Source organism: Solea senegalensis, linkage group LG2, assembly GCF_019176455.1.
Source record: "Solea senegalensis isolate Sse05_10M linkage group LG2, IFAPA_SoseM_1, whole genome shotgun sequence".
Taxonomy (NCBI): Eukaryota; Metazoa; Chordata; class Actinopteri; order Pleuronectiformes; family Soleidae; genus Solea; species Solea senegalensis.
Window position 1 is genome coordinate 32630103 of NC_058022.1, and position 15704 is coordinate 32645806.

General features: G+C 39.3%; 1 protein-coding gene across 1 annotated transcript in view; it reads left to right on the forward strand.

The window, feature by feature from the left end:
- The window catches only part of si:dkeyp-34c12.1 (uncharacterized protein LOC570187 homolog), a 15975-nt gene continuing 271 nt past the window's right edge, over positions 1-15704 (forward strand). Inside the window, exons 1-9 of the mRNA XM_044013070.1 lie at positions 1-774; positions 857-929; positions 1007-1119; positions 1188-1286; positions 2341-2525; positions 3454-3511; positions 3591-3653; positions 3733-4280; positions 10348-10386. Coding sequence (XP_043869005.1) covers positions 643-774; positions 857-929; positions 1007-1119; positions 1188-1286; positions 2341-2525; positions 3454-3511; positions 3591-3653; positions 3733-4280; positions 10348-10360 — 1284 coding nt within the window. The 5' untranslated portion in view covers positions 1-642 and the 3' untranslated portion in view covers positions 10361-10386. The remainder of the gene's footprint in view (positions 775-856; positions 930-1006; positions 1120-1187; positions 1287-2340; positions 2526-3453; positions 3512-3590; positions 3654-3732; positions 4281-10347; positions 10387-15704) is intronic.

Here is a 15704-nt window from a genome sequence, read left to right on the forward strand (position 1 = left end):
TTTGTATTTATATGACACAGTTTCTTTATCCTAAATGTTCAGTTCATTCTCATTAATTCCCATAAATTCCCATGGATCAGCATGCAGTTTGTGCGTTCTCTATTGACATTTTCATGACAAAATGGAAATAACTCACTGTAAAGAATAAGCACAAAAAAGTGTAGTTATAGTTCAACATTATTCATCTAAAAATGTCTCTAGGATGTACAAAAACACATTATACATTAGTGGCAGTGAAGTAGTTTAGTTATAATAATGATACTTATAATAATTCATTGCAATCAGCATTCTTTATCTTATTTTGGGCGGGTTTTTTTTACTATTTTTACTATTTAACTTGTTTTTATTGTGTTTTATTTCATTCTATTTTCAGCATATACAGCACTTCTGTTTAATGAGCCATATAGATAAACTGTGACCTTGAGTTTGACCTTGACTGTCAGCTGTTTAGATCATGCCTGAGTTGTGCAACATTTGGAAGCCAAAAACCCCTCGGCTTCAACTGCTTTTCACCCGCTCCTCGAAAGCAGCAGGAGCCTGTCGCCATCTAGTGGTCGGGGTGAGAAGTGAAACACAGGTGATGGAAGCGGTGGTGATTGCAGACACTGGCTCCACCTGTTCACAGACAGGAGGCGAGTGTGGATGAAACACACAAACAGTAGAGCTCTGATGTTTGGAATCACATCCCAACAAAGGCTTTCCCTGATGGACGTGACAAAGCGCCTTGATTTTTCTGGTGAAGATTTGAGTTTGGATCATGAGCCTAACATGGAGGTAAATGCAATAGATCAGTATAAGTATCATTTCACTGGCACACAAAGTTATATCTTTTTTATGTATGTGTCTAATTTAACAGGCAGTTCCCAAAGAGAAAAAAGACACTGATAAGAGGAGGACGTTTGATTTGGACGCCACTGAGACAAAAACGGGTACAAAAACAATGATTAATTCAGCAGGAAATGAAAACCACTGACTTGATTGACACGGTTGTTTCCCTGCACTTCAGAGCCGGCGTGCACTGACTCCATGCTGAAAGGGATGAAAGGTTATGAGCCGACACCAGCTGACTTGGAGTTCATAAACAAGATGAAGGAAGAGAAACTGCTCAAACACATGCAGGTGCTTGTTTTTTAAACTAAGATGGCAGGTTCCTGGTGATGAGACTACAACTTGTCAACTCTCCTCAGGAAGAGCTGCTGGAGGTGCAGAGGTTATTGAAAAGGGAGGAGATGGCGTTGGAGCTCGCGTGCGCTTCCAGAGACAAAGTGAAGGCTGAACTCAACAAGGTGAGTCAACAGTGAACAAGGACAATGGTGAGAAGTCGATCAATAAATCAAGTTTGGATAAAAAATATATTTGCTATTCTGCAAATATTGTATGAAGGATCAAACTGACTGCAAACAGACATTTATTTTTATTCATTTATGCACAAAATGGTATTTAATGGCTGCTAACTTTGCTCTATTTTTATATTTATTAAATTAATTGTTTAAATTTATATTGCGATTTTGGTTCGGCATCTTTAAAATGTGGGTCATCCTATAAAAAGTTTGGTAAACACTGGCCTACAGACGACACTGATAACAAGACAATTACATGAAGTATTAAAATAATATATCCCTACATAGAATAATCATTTAAAAATGTATTTATTTATCAATACTTATCATTTTCTAGTGCAATGGTGTTCAGCTATGAGAGCTATTTCAGAATTTGTTTAAAGTATTTAAGAATTTAAGAAGATGAAGATCAGCTGATAATAAACATCGACGTTTATTTAACCCAGACAGTCACTGATGTTTATGCCCTACTGCTGCTTTATGCATGTATATATATTGTGATACTGTCCATTAATGTACATACAGTTTATTTGTTTTCTATTCTTGTTGTCTTATATTTATCTCTTTAATATTGTATTTTAACTTACTATTGCATGTGTTTTTAACATTAACGGGGGCAAGGAATACGCTATATGTCAAAAATTCACAATAAAATAAACTTGAATCTGCCGTTTGAGCATGGAAACACTTTGTAGTTGATTTAATGTGGGAATAGTATTTACTTTTCTGCAAACAGGGTCATTTTGTGCTTTCTGGTTCGCGATAAATCAATTGAATTTGATTTATTTTGTATATTCAAGGATAACTTAGTGAGGATCATGACATCGCTACATTACCATCTACCAAAATATCTTCATTGATGCTAGAAACATTTGAAGCTAAAGATGATGGATTAGTTTGAGATCCGTGTGGCATTTACTGTCTGAGAAATTCAGATTTGAATCAGTGTCTTTCAAGAGGAAAAAAGAATTTCTCCTGACGCATGTGTTTCCCCTGACAGTTCCCATCCTGCGAAGAGCTCAGCGAGTGGATAATGGTCGTCCTCAAAATAACAAGGCCGTTGTTGGACTTGACAGACCTGGACACCAAGGATCTCCTCGCCCTGGTGACGGAGGAAGACGTCCAGACAGCCATGGACGAGACGAGGTACCAGATCAAGCAGAAGGAGAGGATCCTGACAAACAGGTAAAAATTCATGTCACTTTATTTGTGGCATCCTTTGCCAGCACGGACATGAGAAACGTAATACAAGTAAAAAAAAAGAGCAACATAAATGTGATTTAGGATCAAGTAATCAAGACTTCACATCACTGTCATATGAGTGCATTCAATGCTATTTGAACCTAGCACCTCTACGACTCGACTCACTCAGTGTTTGTCAGCACAGTGTTGTCGGCACACTTGCTCCAGAAGTGAGTTCTTGCTGCTCTGCTGCTGTATAAACACAAATGCTGCCTTAGTCGGGGCTGATAGTATTGCTTGACAGAGCCTAAACGACGCAACTGTGTGGATGTTGTTTGAAAATGATGTTTATTTTGAGATTTCGCCTCTATTAAGTGGTGTGCCACATTTTTTAGTCACTGGCAACACTTTTAAATGATCATATCCTCTGTTATTTAGACTATTCAAGTCCTTTCAACCATTTTCCAAACCATAACATGAAAAACCTCAGCTGTGCTTTAGTAAAGGAAGCTTCATTATAGCAGAGTTTATTTGCCAGGCCTGGATTTATTTATGGTTTATCTGTTTAATTATTGTTATTATCATTTTTATTGGACTGCTGCAACCTCACTTTTGGTGTCTTGCAAAGCCACAAGGGTTGTGAACTTATGTACATGACACCAACATAAAAACAACCATCAGTTTTGCAGGTTTTTACGGTACAACAATTAAACATAATTTTCTACGAGGTACATTCATGTGCTCTTTACACTGTACATGCCAGATATGGATTATTTAGTGATTATTTTCTCAATTGAATTTTCCTAACGTGAGCTCATGAATAATGTCTGATTTCTTAAATATCGTTGGCAAAACTGTGTCAAGCTACATTTTGAACAGAAAAAGAAAGGCTTTATGACTAACATGGATTCCTGAAAACGTCCTGTACTAGGAGGAAAAACGAGGCCAAAGGAAATGGGCGGCTTGAAAAAGTGATTGCAACCGAGCAGGTGAATGCAGCTCCACATAGCTTTTTCATTAATGATCAAATCATTTTCAAATATATATTATTTTGAATTTTTCTTTTAGCTGAAAATACAGAAGATGATGACGCAGTTGTCTGATCTGACGTCTGAACTCGCCCGACAAGAGGTGAGATTTGACTTCACATTTGACTGAACGTTCATTTGAAGCACAAAGCGCAATCATCCAGTAAAATTGGTTTCCCCAGGAAATTTATAAAGCTCTTCAGACGCAGATCGAGACTAGCAAAGGCAACAAAGTGGAAGCAAAAGTAGAAGACACCTCTGAGGTTAAAAGTGAAGGGAAACAACAAAGGAAACCAAGAAAGAAGACCAAGGAAAAGTTGCCAGATGCCAAAAACGAAAGGAAATCCAACAGAAGCAAACGTGCAGATGTTAAAACAGAAAATCAGGCTGTTAAAGATGACACAAATGAAACTCCATTAACAACTCCGTCAACAACTGTGCAAACAAAATCCCGGTCTCTGAAAGCAGCCAAAGGGCCTCAAAGGAAAGTTCAGGAACAAGAAGCTAAATCCCAAGAGTCTGTTCAAGCTGTGAGAGGAAGACCAAAACCTGCAGAAACTAAAGTGAAAAGTGTGGACGTTCAGTCCAGCAAGCCCCTGCAGGCTGCACCGTCGCGCAGAAGAGGGAAAGCTGCTGTTGCTGCTGCTGCTCCTCCTCCTCCTCCACGTGATGATGGAGAGGAGGCACAGAGCGCTGGTCTTAGGAGATCCAAGAGGATAGCAAACAAGAGGTGAACATCTCCAGCTCACCATGAAACACCATTCTGATTTTGTGGTAGATGGTTCCTTACAACCATGGTTTTGACACATGCAGCCCTGGCCCTTTTTTCCTTTTCACAATGCTAGCTTATGCTAGCTCCTAGCTAAAATTGTAATGCATGATATAATAGGGCGAGCATCGCTTTAATTTTTTTGATTCATGAAGTTCTGGGAAGGAATGGTCTGATTCGATGTAGGGCCTTCCAGGTACATGGGGATAGTTCAGGTACTTGGTTGTGTTTGTATGATTTTAGCCACTTCACAAAAGACTGATGTCATAAAATCTATGTCTACTTATATATCATTCACATCTTAAGAACTTATTCACTTCACTCTTGCTGCCAGGCAAACGTTTCTGGCTGGAAACTTAAAATGTGTTGTCCCTTGTGTCCCTGAGTGAACGCGAACACTCATATGAAAAAACCTGAGCTAGCCCTTTAAACAGCTAGACTTGTACCATGTCTCAATGTCATTTTGTTTTTGTCATTTAATTAAATAAAATGTTTTCTGTTGAAATTACTGAGCTACACAGGGATCAAAGGTCCCAAACTCTCAGTGACACACTATATCAACTGTGCTGTGTTTGTGATTCGTGGTCCTAGTTGGCTTTCGAGCTCTGACCATAGATCAGTATGTCCTGATATACTTGTGATTATGTGAGTTTATGACCCGTTTCCCAAGCCCAACCCAGTGTCTCCGAGAGCCAGCCAGTCACACCTCATCTCAAACAGATGGGTGTGGGCAATGAGAGCAAAGCTAGATGATATAATTGTTAGTCTTGTCTGTGAAGATCCTCACTCATCCAGGTCAAAGTCATCTTCTGTACTTAGCTGTAGGTGACTGGACTTCCTAGGTGGACTGAAGGCCCTGGTATACGTCTGCACACAGTGCACGTGGAAATGACGCAAAATGCGCCATCAACTCGCCCAGATATTGGAACCGTGCGCAAAGATCATGTTGGCTGCGCATGGACAGTACGAACATGCACAAACTGAACTTGAGTATTAAGCCACGCTCACCAAGCAGAAGAGAACATTTCGGCAACAGCAGAAGTAGTCGCCAAGGATAGTCATCCGAGCCTTGACCCATGAACTGGTTGACACCCAGACTCCACTGCCCGACGGGCCTGTCACCTGTGAACCAGATTTGTCCAAGGGAGCTGTAGCATCTTTCTCTTCTTTGGTAGGAATACGTCCTATTCCCGGTGTCCAGACTTGTACCGCCACCCGGTGGTGAAGTGGGATACTACATGACCCTGATGTTAAAGCATACCAGGGCACTTAAGACACTATCTATCAGGCACACTCTCTCTTGCATAACCCCAATGATCCTCTTTGACACCTTGACTCAGGTGAAACCAACAACTTGAAATTGGGTCAGAGCGATGAACTATCTGCGTAGAGTCTCAAGACAGATTTCAGCCTTTTTCCACCAATTAGTCAGAACTGAATAAGCCTCTTGGATGAGTCCAGTCTCCTACAGCTAATTACAGAAAATTGTTAATCTCGCATCGACTCCTACTCTATCGCTCAGAGTGCAGAGGAAGGTGAAACACCATTTTTACTGTCTGAAGCTGAAGGGAGTGGGAGGTATTTGTCTCTCATTGACCAGAACTTGCCTCACAAAGTGGTCGCTTCTCTCGATAGTTGGAGTAACATCCATCGCTGTGGTCGTCTTGACCGGTTCTAGATACCTAAATGCACCGAGTTGCTGCCATGTGATTCGTCCGTGAATGAAAGTATGTATCATGGGTTCCAAACCCCGCGGGGCAGGGACCGGTACCAGGTCGTGGGCTGGGCTGAACCGATATGGACCAATGCAGTCTTCTAACAGAATTACACACATCTGTTTTGACTCCCCCCAGCATTTATTTTTAAAATGGGTCCACATAGCTCACATGATGACGAGCATGAGCGAAGCATGTGTGCAATGTTTTGTTAGACGTAAACGGATTAATTAATTTTTTTAATAATTGGTGATCGGCCAATTTGTATTTATTAATTTACAATTATTCCACATTACACATTTTCAGTCTCAGAAACTTGGTAAAATACCAAGTCACTAATTTGTTCATCCAATCTTTGTTTTCTTTTTTAATTGACTTGTTTCATGGAGGCTTTTTCGTTTATGCATTGGTTTAAATTGAAATATATAAGTGCAATGCAGCAGAGATGGGGTTGTTGTAATAATATTAATTATAAAACGTATATTTTATCAGATAGAGGAAAAGCTGCCAAAATATCGCCATCATTCCAGTATACCAGGTATCGGCTGTGTTGAAAGGCCTTTGTTGAATTGAAGGTCCAGTATGTAACATTTCTGAGAGTTTATTGGCAGAAATGGAACATACTCAGGATAATAAAGAATGAATGATCCTTAACTTTCCCTGCAGTATGGGTGGCTTCATTTTCAGTTCGACTGTAGTCACCATTCACAACCTAACAAGAGCTTTCACTTTTCCCCCCGCACACACAACTATGCAAACACAGATATTTATCTGAGGGTCAAACACAGCAAACGCAGCCAAGACCGAGGTAATACAAGCACCGGGCTGGAACCGTAGATCCACATCCTGTCATTAAGTTTAATAGTCTAATATCAATAAAGACTCTTTACCTCTCCAAAAAAACGTATCGTTGAGCATGAGTGTGTTCTGAAAATGGGTTGAGCTTTGGCTGTGCACACAGCTGAATTTTCTTTTTTGTTATTCCTGCATTTTTTCAGTGGAGGCTCCAAGTTTCTCTGCTTGCCTTTGCCAAAACCTGGAGCCCTGAAATGCTCTGCAAAGTCAAGGCATGGGAATGTTACCTCAAATACGTCAATTTCAGAAATCAGATCTTGTTTACGCGCCCAGGCCAAGGAGACAGCCCAGGATCCTGGCCCAAGGAATTGTGGGTAATGGATTACATATAAATTGCCCATGTCTTTTGCCTTGTGGCTGGATAACTCTGTATTTGGGCACTTGTTAAAATGACCTCAATATGTTTTCCTATTTTGGAGGAAAAGGCACACAGCAACTATTGTATCAGTCGCCACATTATATTTGTGGATTAAAGGCACAAACACAGAAATTAGAAGATTCTCACTTGTGTAGGATTAATAACAAGCCTGATAGCTGATATTTTAGTTAAGTCTATGATATCTTACAATAGGTTTACCAATGTCTCAAATCTCTTGCTTTTTAAACCACTTACTCTCCACACACCGAAGTCCATAGAGAAATGTGGTGATTTTTACGTCACAGCACACAAGTTGTTGATCCACTGCTGCCTCCATTACTGTAGTAAGTTGAAACGCGTGATTGAATGACTGTTTGAAATCCTTTGTTCAGATTCACCTCACTGACACAAACTTACCACACGAGGCAGCAGAAGACGAGACGCTCCTGTGTCCCCGCAAGCTAAAAACACTGATTTTCTCTATGGAGTTTGGTGTGGAAGAGTGAGCTTCTTACAAACTTCACTTTCTAATGGCAAAATAAAGCAGGGATTTAAACAGAGAGTTTTTTAACGTGTTACAAATCTAAACGATTGTTTCTCTAACATGTTTTCAGTTTCGTCACGCTTCCATAGTTCCTGAAAACAGCACAAGCATATGTACAGTACTGTAAGCCACCATTGGGGGCAGCGTAATCGATTAATCGATATGAATCAGTGTAGCCGTTGTCCTGTTTCCTCCAGTTCTCCCTTGCTGTGTTTTGTTCAATCATATAAGGATAATAAAGGGTTACGGACACATTTTGGGGGTTTTAACAAATTTAAATCAACCCATCTTGAAAATACAACTTGTGCTTATCCCCATGTATCATCTACAGTAGGTACATTTTCCTAGTTAATTAGAAACCAAAGTAATTGTAGGATTTTCACGCTACTTTATTGTAAAATGCGGATTTTTGTTTTTCTTTGGTTAGCAACTTTACATAAAATAACAAAGAAATTTAAATAGGAATTAGTTAGTACTGATAAAGAATAATGCTTTGGTAGTATAAACGAGTGTTGCAATGAGTTGTTGATTAACTTTGAATTTGAATAATCCGATTTTATTGTTACCACTGTGTGGGACATTATTGTTTCTCTTTACATTTTAAGGATTCAGTTTGCTTTTATTATTTTAATCAAACCAAACCTGAAATAATAGAGAGATTAAGTCATAATGTAGATCAGAGGTGTCAAACTCGTGGCCTGTGGGCCACATGTGATTTCATATGGCCCGCCACTTAATATCAAGTCATAATGAGATATTTCTGCACGTTTTTCTTTTACTAATAGATTAATTTTGCATCATAAATATGTTTTAAATGTGAACTCTGTATCGCTCCATATCAAGAGAAACACTTGTTTTTGTGAATTCTGTTTAAATAACGTTTTTTTGCAATATCATGATGGAATAGTGGGACATCTTTCTAAGCTGATGTTGCAGATGAGTAGCCCACAGGTCATTTGAGTTTGAGACCCCTGTTGTATAGATGCTAACATGCGCTGTAAAAAAACAGTGTCGGGGTCAAAGGGCACAGCCGCAGACTGTCTTTGCCTGCCATCGCGGACCATCTGTCCTCCCCTGCTATATTGCTGTGTTTAGCTTGGCCACAGAGACAAACCAGTCCCTGCTCCTCCGCCAAGCAAAACCCCGTAAAAAGGATATTAGAGTGAAGGCTGAGAGCCGAGGCGGCGAGGCCCGTGACACATGTACGCGCCGCCGTGCCAGAAACACACTGGTGTCCGTGGAACTGGTCCACGTCTCGGCGTGTGTAAGAAAAAGTGTGAATCCTGGGCTGAGAATCCCAAACCCGAGAGCCCTTCAGGGGAGGATGTGTCTCTTCAAATGTGGTTTTCTGAACGCCAGCGATGTCTGAAGGTTATATGACTGCTGTGGGAGAAAAATTTAAGAGAACATTAGCTGATGATTTCAAAGGAAGATGAAATAAACACAAAGTTCTTGTGACCCGTTTTGAATGAGATACTCAAACGTACATTAACTTTTCTACTTGTGTGAAAGTGAGTACTCACTTTTAAATTAACATAGGGTATCAATAGTAAAAGTACTTTTACATATTATTGTTAAATACAACAATAATGGCTTCCTTTCAAAATAAAACGTTTTTAGCTGTTGTGTGGCAGGTATCAAGGGACTATAAGTCAACAAAAGGATCTTTGCACAGCAGCACCCCAGAGTCTTAAACAATTAAACCAATGACTGTTAAACCATAATAAAAACAAAATGCATGCTGTTCTACAGGAAACATTGCAACTCCAAATTGAAAATGTACAGTCCTATAAATAGAACCTCAGTTTCTGGCTTGATGACAAACTCCACTATGAGAAACTTGTTTATCTGTACTGGACTACTTTGACTTGTTTGATTATTGGTTATACTATTTTGCTTATTCAGTATTTTTATTTTTTCTATTTTTTTGTAGCCACAGATTTGTGAAAATCCCAGTAAATGAGCAGTTTCTGAAATTCGAAGACCTGCACGTTCAAAAACACCTAAATCATGTTTCCTCGGTTCCAACTCCAGCAACTGGTCTCCACGATGTCTACATGCCTCAAAAAAAAGTATTAATCTGCTGTCATGTGATCGGCTGACTAGATATTTGCATGACAAAGCGATCGCACAGGTGTACCTAATAAAGTGGCGGGTGAGCGTACTGTTGGAACTGCGAACGTTTTGCCCTTCAGCAGACGTTAGGTGCAGGTTTCGTGAGGTCAAACAGGAAACGGGACAGACTTGTTGGATTCTTCAGCAGTGAACAAATCATCATGAATTCTTCAGCAGGTTATTTCTCAGTCAACACACTCCGTGTATAAGCTGTAACCCTTGCACGTAAACCGGGCCAAAGAAAACTTGTTCTCCTGGCAAACGGAGAGGCGGCATGCTGAGTCGGTCAAAGCTGGACAAACAAGGCCCGTGTAGAAGTGAGCTGCTGTGGAGGCCACTGCAGAGTCCAAATGCAGCCTCCTGCCTCTCCTTCTTCCTTTTTCTTGTCTGGCTTTATTATTGTTCTGTCTCACTTTTGACTCTTTCTTCTCTCTTTTCTAGAAGTGGGCTTTGAGATGACACACATGCCGGCAGCCAGTGGTGAGTTGAGGGTAGTGAGTTTGTATGAGCGCTGGTATCAGCAGCAGCAGCAGCAGCCAGAAAAACTATTGTTGTGCATTATGTTTGTTTGAATATAACATTTTGGCAAATGGTTTCATACATCTCATATATTCATGTTGAAAGATGTTCTCAAATGATTTATATATTTATGTATTAATATTTAATAAGTAAGGTAACATGGATTTTTAAAAATAGATTTTACACTGTTTTACTCTGAAAATCATGATTTAATTTGATCCAAATCTCAGATTCAGTGTGATTAGAAATATAAATCCTTTTACACCTTATTTTAACCGTAGAAGGGCCAGATGTCCTGTGATAATCTGGCAGTTATTTACAATTTACTGCATGTTAAAATACTGTATTGACAATTTAAAATGCAGAAAAACAAGTTATACATACATCAACACTAGGTTTTGTGTGTTAAATGGTAAAATGGTAACTTATATACAGGCGTTTTTCTTACTCTCTCCTTTCCATTATTTTGTGAAGTGGTTAAAATGAGTTTTTCCTATACACGTTGGCAGCCATGAGGTAGTGGTCGCTAGTCCTGTATGTGCATTCTTGGTATCATGGGCATAAACGGTGTTGTGGTTCTCAGCAGGGATCTTTTACAGCTTTGTCCAATTGCTTTTTTCACGTTATTTTAGGTTGAATACAATTGGGCAGTGGGGCACAAGTAAAAGAAATGGAAATAAATAAGTGCTTTGACTTAGATATTACAATTTTGTCAGTAATTGTTGTGACTTTTACACAGAAATGTCTGGTGAGCTCTGACGCTCCCACTCTGCCTCTGTGCTTTTCCCTCACTGTTCGCCGAGATGCTGCCAGAATCCTCTCAACATCAACAATGATGGCAGGCAGAATGAGATTAATACATCGACAGTTTAGCCGCGAGCTGTGAGAGCTAATGAGTTGATGAAGTCTCCTGGAGGCGGCTGACCTCAGCCCCTCTCTGTCTCTGGAAGTCATTTTGCTGGATTGTAAAGTACATTATTTTGTACTTAAGGGAAACGTCCTGCGGGACTTTAATGCGCCTCAGATATCATCATCGTTTACTGCACATGAATCTGAGCAATTACTGGTGGTAATTAAGTCACCTTTTTATTATAAAGAGTGCAGAGTTAATCAGTTAAAGCCCTGATTTAAATACTCGTATCATACCTCTGTGTGCGCTGTGGTTTGGCTCTGGAGCGAAACCTCTCACGCACACTATAGAACTTAGCCCAGTGAAATGAAGTGTGATGGTTTGTGAACGCATGAGTCTGGAATTAGAGGAGTTGCTTTTCCCATAACAAGACCAGTACAATAAAAGAGGCAGTAAGAGAAGTGAACGGGCAGTGTTCATTCACTCCATATGAATCATGACTCGTGTGCCAGAGGCAACAGTGGAAACAGAATAAAACTGACTTTGTTTCAGAAGAGGCTGCTGTTTTCCATTTTCCACCAAATGTAAATGTTTTTTTTTTGCCTATTACACATTTTTGTCTCTACACAATACTTTGCATATTTATTGTGACGTACGTCCTTCATCAGGCAAAATGCACATTTTTCAACATTGTGAATGTGAATATTGTCTTTTTTCTTTGCTCTTTATAACAAAGAAATCATTCAGACTGAATAACTTTGAAAGATATTTGATAACATCATAATTTTGAGGTTTGGGAACATTTATTTAATAAAAAAAAAATATATATATATATATAGATACAGTATTTTAGAAAACAGCAGGGGAACTGAGGAAGCAAAATGAAACCGAGCCATCATTAATGCAAGTATTTAATTGTGTGATTTTTCCTTCTGTGTAGCCAATTAAGTAGTCTGAGGTTAATTTATTCTGCTAATGTAAGAGACTTAGGTTCAACAGGAAGTCTCGATGAGGACGTTCCACCATGTTAACACCCTCACTCTGGCATCGCTGTGTCTCAGCCTGGGTGGAAAAACAGTGTCAGGGTGAGTTTACTCTGTTCCTCAGAGGAATGTTGGGAATTGTTTGCACTGTCTACTCGAAGTTCTGTTCCCAGATTGGCTCAGTTTTGCTGTTCCTAGACGTGCGCACTGACAAACATGTAGATCCTAACGTCTGGCCTCAGTGGTCCAATCACATGTGGACACACTCAATCACCATCAACCTATTGTCTTAACGTGAGCTTAGTTATGGCTTCCCATGTCCTTTATTCAAATATGCGCTGACGTCACGTCTGTTTGCGAGAACAAAATGATGTTTTGAGTCAGTTGAGTACAGAAGTGTCTGGGTTTTGTATTACTGGTGTTGTCGGATCTGTTTTTTATTACATTTTAAGGTGAAGACATGTTGTTAGGATGAGGTTAGAGTTATGTTGAGGTTAATGTGAGACCACTAGTAGTTAGGGTTAAGGTTAAAGTCATTTTAACCATTCGGGAGAAAGAGGATTCATTTTCAATTTCCACTAAATGTCTTTCCTAAGCTATTATTTGGATATTACTTTTGAAATAACATCGTATTTAATAATATCTCCATATTATCACACTATTACCATTGTTGTTACTGTCCTGAAAGATCCTGTGTAAAGTGATGAAAATAGTGGCCACTGCAACACAACTCTTCTGATCTTTGAGCTCAAGTGGGGACCAGAGTTCGGGGACCAGAGTCCGGGGACTTCAGGAACGTCACAGTTTTTTCAGTGTTAGTACAGAATATTGACGTTAACACTCTGGTAACATGTAGAGCAGGGACCTTTTCACCATTTTGGTGGTAGTTTAAAGACAATATTGCACATAGCAACAGAGCTAGTTTAGCAGCAGTCCTCCACCACCCTCTATCTCTCCCTCTTCCTTTTCTTCAGCAGCACCTGCAGCCTCATCTCAGCTAGCAGGTGCAGTGACTCACGCGTGAACGGGAGACTACAGTTAAGGAGCTGAGGGTTTTTATATTGACACCATGTTGGAGGAGGAGTTGAGCTAACTGTGGCTCCTGTGCATCACAAGGCCTTAATTCTTTTGAAAAGACTACTAGAGAGAAATTATTTTCAGTTTTAACTAACTTTTTTTGACTTTTTTTTTTAGACGTTCTGAGCCACTGTTCCATACACAATATGTGAAGACAAGAAATGCTGAATTTGCTTTATGGGATCTTTTTAAATGGAAAGTGTTACCAAAATATGTCACAATTTCTATTAATACTGTATAAATCAAGGTCCTCAAAATGATGTTTTTGTGGATCTGAGGACTCGTTCAAAGAGTGTTCAGACATGGGCAATGGTGGAATGGTAGAGTGCAAAAATTGTTATGCCAAGTGTAGAAATAAAACAGTGCTATATGGTTTTTGTTCAGGAATTCTGCCTCAGACACACGTACAAAGAAAATATTCCTGCTCAGTATCTCGCATGACAAGACTCTCTAATGATAGCTTCGACTGTTTCACAACAGGGGGCTGCAATAGCTGTGGTCCGATGTTGTTCACAGATCAAAGCTTGTACTGCGTGCAGTAAATGACCCCTTACCCTCCCACTCCAGAGTGACCTACAGAGAAGGAGGAAAATCCATCATTCATGTGAAAATTGTCTTTTAATTCGTGCAGACAGCTTCATGGAAAGGAGGAAAAAGTTTGGCCCGTTGGGACCATTTTTTTTTTCGTTGGGATATTTCATACCTTCACCTCGAGTCACGTGGCTGTCAGACAGCGGCCGCTCCTGACTCCAGAGGAAAAACATCAGCTTATTAAAGGAACACGCCCCAAATATTCAGACCATTACAGTGCTGAAATTACAAGTTTAAACGTAATCTGTCTTTACAGAACGGTTTAAAGGATTTGCATCAGTGTTTCTCCACAGTGTTTCCATTTGAAATGGGTTTCATTTGATTTTGCCAATCAAGTTTTTTTTTAAACATTTAACATTTTCTCCTGTTTGTTCTAAATTGTAGTTGTTTTGAATCTTTCTTTAAAAATCTTTTTATTTTGTGTTTGTATTTTCTTTCAAAATTGTAATAATTTTAAAGGTTTCATTTTGTAAAGCATCTTGGATGACCACTGTGATAATGTGCTAATGCTGTAAAAATGTGGCTGTTTCATCTTTAAAGCACAATTATTTTACCATTAAACATAATTTTCAGTATAAGAACGATATAAAAGGAGAAGCATATAGTAAGAGTTACACTGTGAAATTTGCAGTGTTAAAATAAGAGGCAGATTATAACCAAGTCCACCGTGGTATAGTGTTAAATTTAAATAGTTTACTAAAACAGCAGAAAACAGTTCAATGCACTCTGAAATAGCACTCTAAAATGAACCATTTTAGCATTAAATTGACACCAAAACAGTTACTATTCCAGACTATATCCCACTACAATATTTACTGAGTAAATAAGGTAGATGAGAATAAAGATTACAGCACTTAATAAGTCAAATCCTCTATTACAGTTATAAATATGATGTGTGAATATGATGTTATTTTTTAGCTTCATTACGGCTATTTGAGTGTGAGAAAAGTGTATTTAAACACTTGTGCTGTTTTCACAGTCAATATTTCTCTGGTCTCCTGGACATGAGCTCATGTTCCAGCCTAATTCCTGAATCCACACTGAGCTAAGTCGCACGTTTGCCCCAAAAGCCCCAGTGGAACCAGACTTTGTCCAGCCTGAGGACCAGATAAAACATACAATGACTCAGCAGATTTCCCGGCTAGAAGAGAGCCCTCTTTTTTGGATCTGCCATAATTGATTAATTTGCTTCCCAACATCGAGCACCGGGGGTTTCCAGTCCGAATTCCAAGGGCAGCAGGGGAATGAAACACAAAGTGTTCAGCTCAAACCTGGAGCCACATAAATAGAACATTAGAGAGGGAGTCACTCCTAAAGCCGCGGCGCTCTCCTCGTATAGATGCTGGATAATCCTGACAGACTGAGATTACCTCCAAGGCCAAATGTTACAGAGTCAAATCACAATATAGTTGACATAATGTAGCAGAAAATATAGGTTTTATAATAGATTATAGAAAGATATTTAGTTTTCTACCACAGGTGATAGAATATAGACAGAATATAATAGTATACATAAACCCAAGATTACTTTTCTTTTTTGGCAAATAAATAAGACACATTTACCAGTAATTTATCTTATTTTACTTACTTAAAAATACATTTTTGCAGTGTAAAACTGTTGATCACCACCTTTATTGATTTTTGAGTGGATTATGAAATTCAGTCAAACGCCACCATAGCAAAATTTGAAATCAAGTCAATAGTGGAGCACCCTGGGGGTTGGTGTGTTAAACTGTAAGCCTTGAACTAAGTTGTAATGATCCACTTTATACCACACC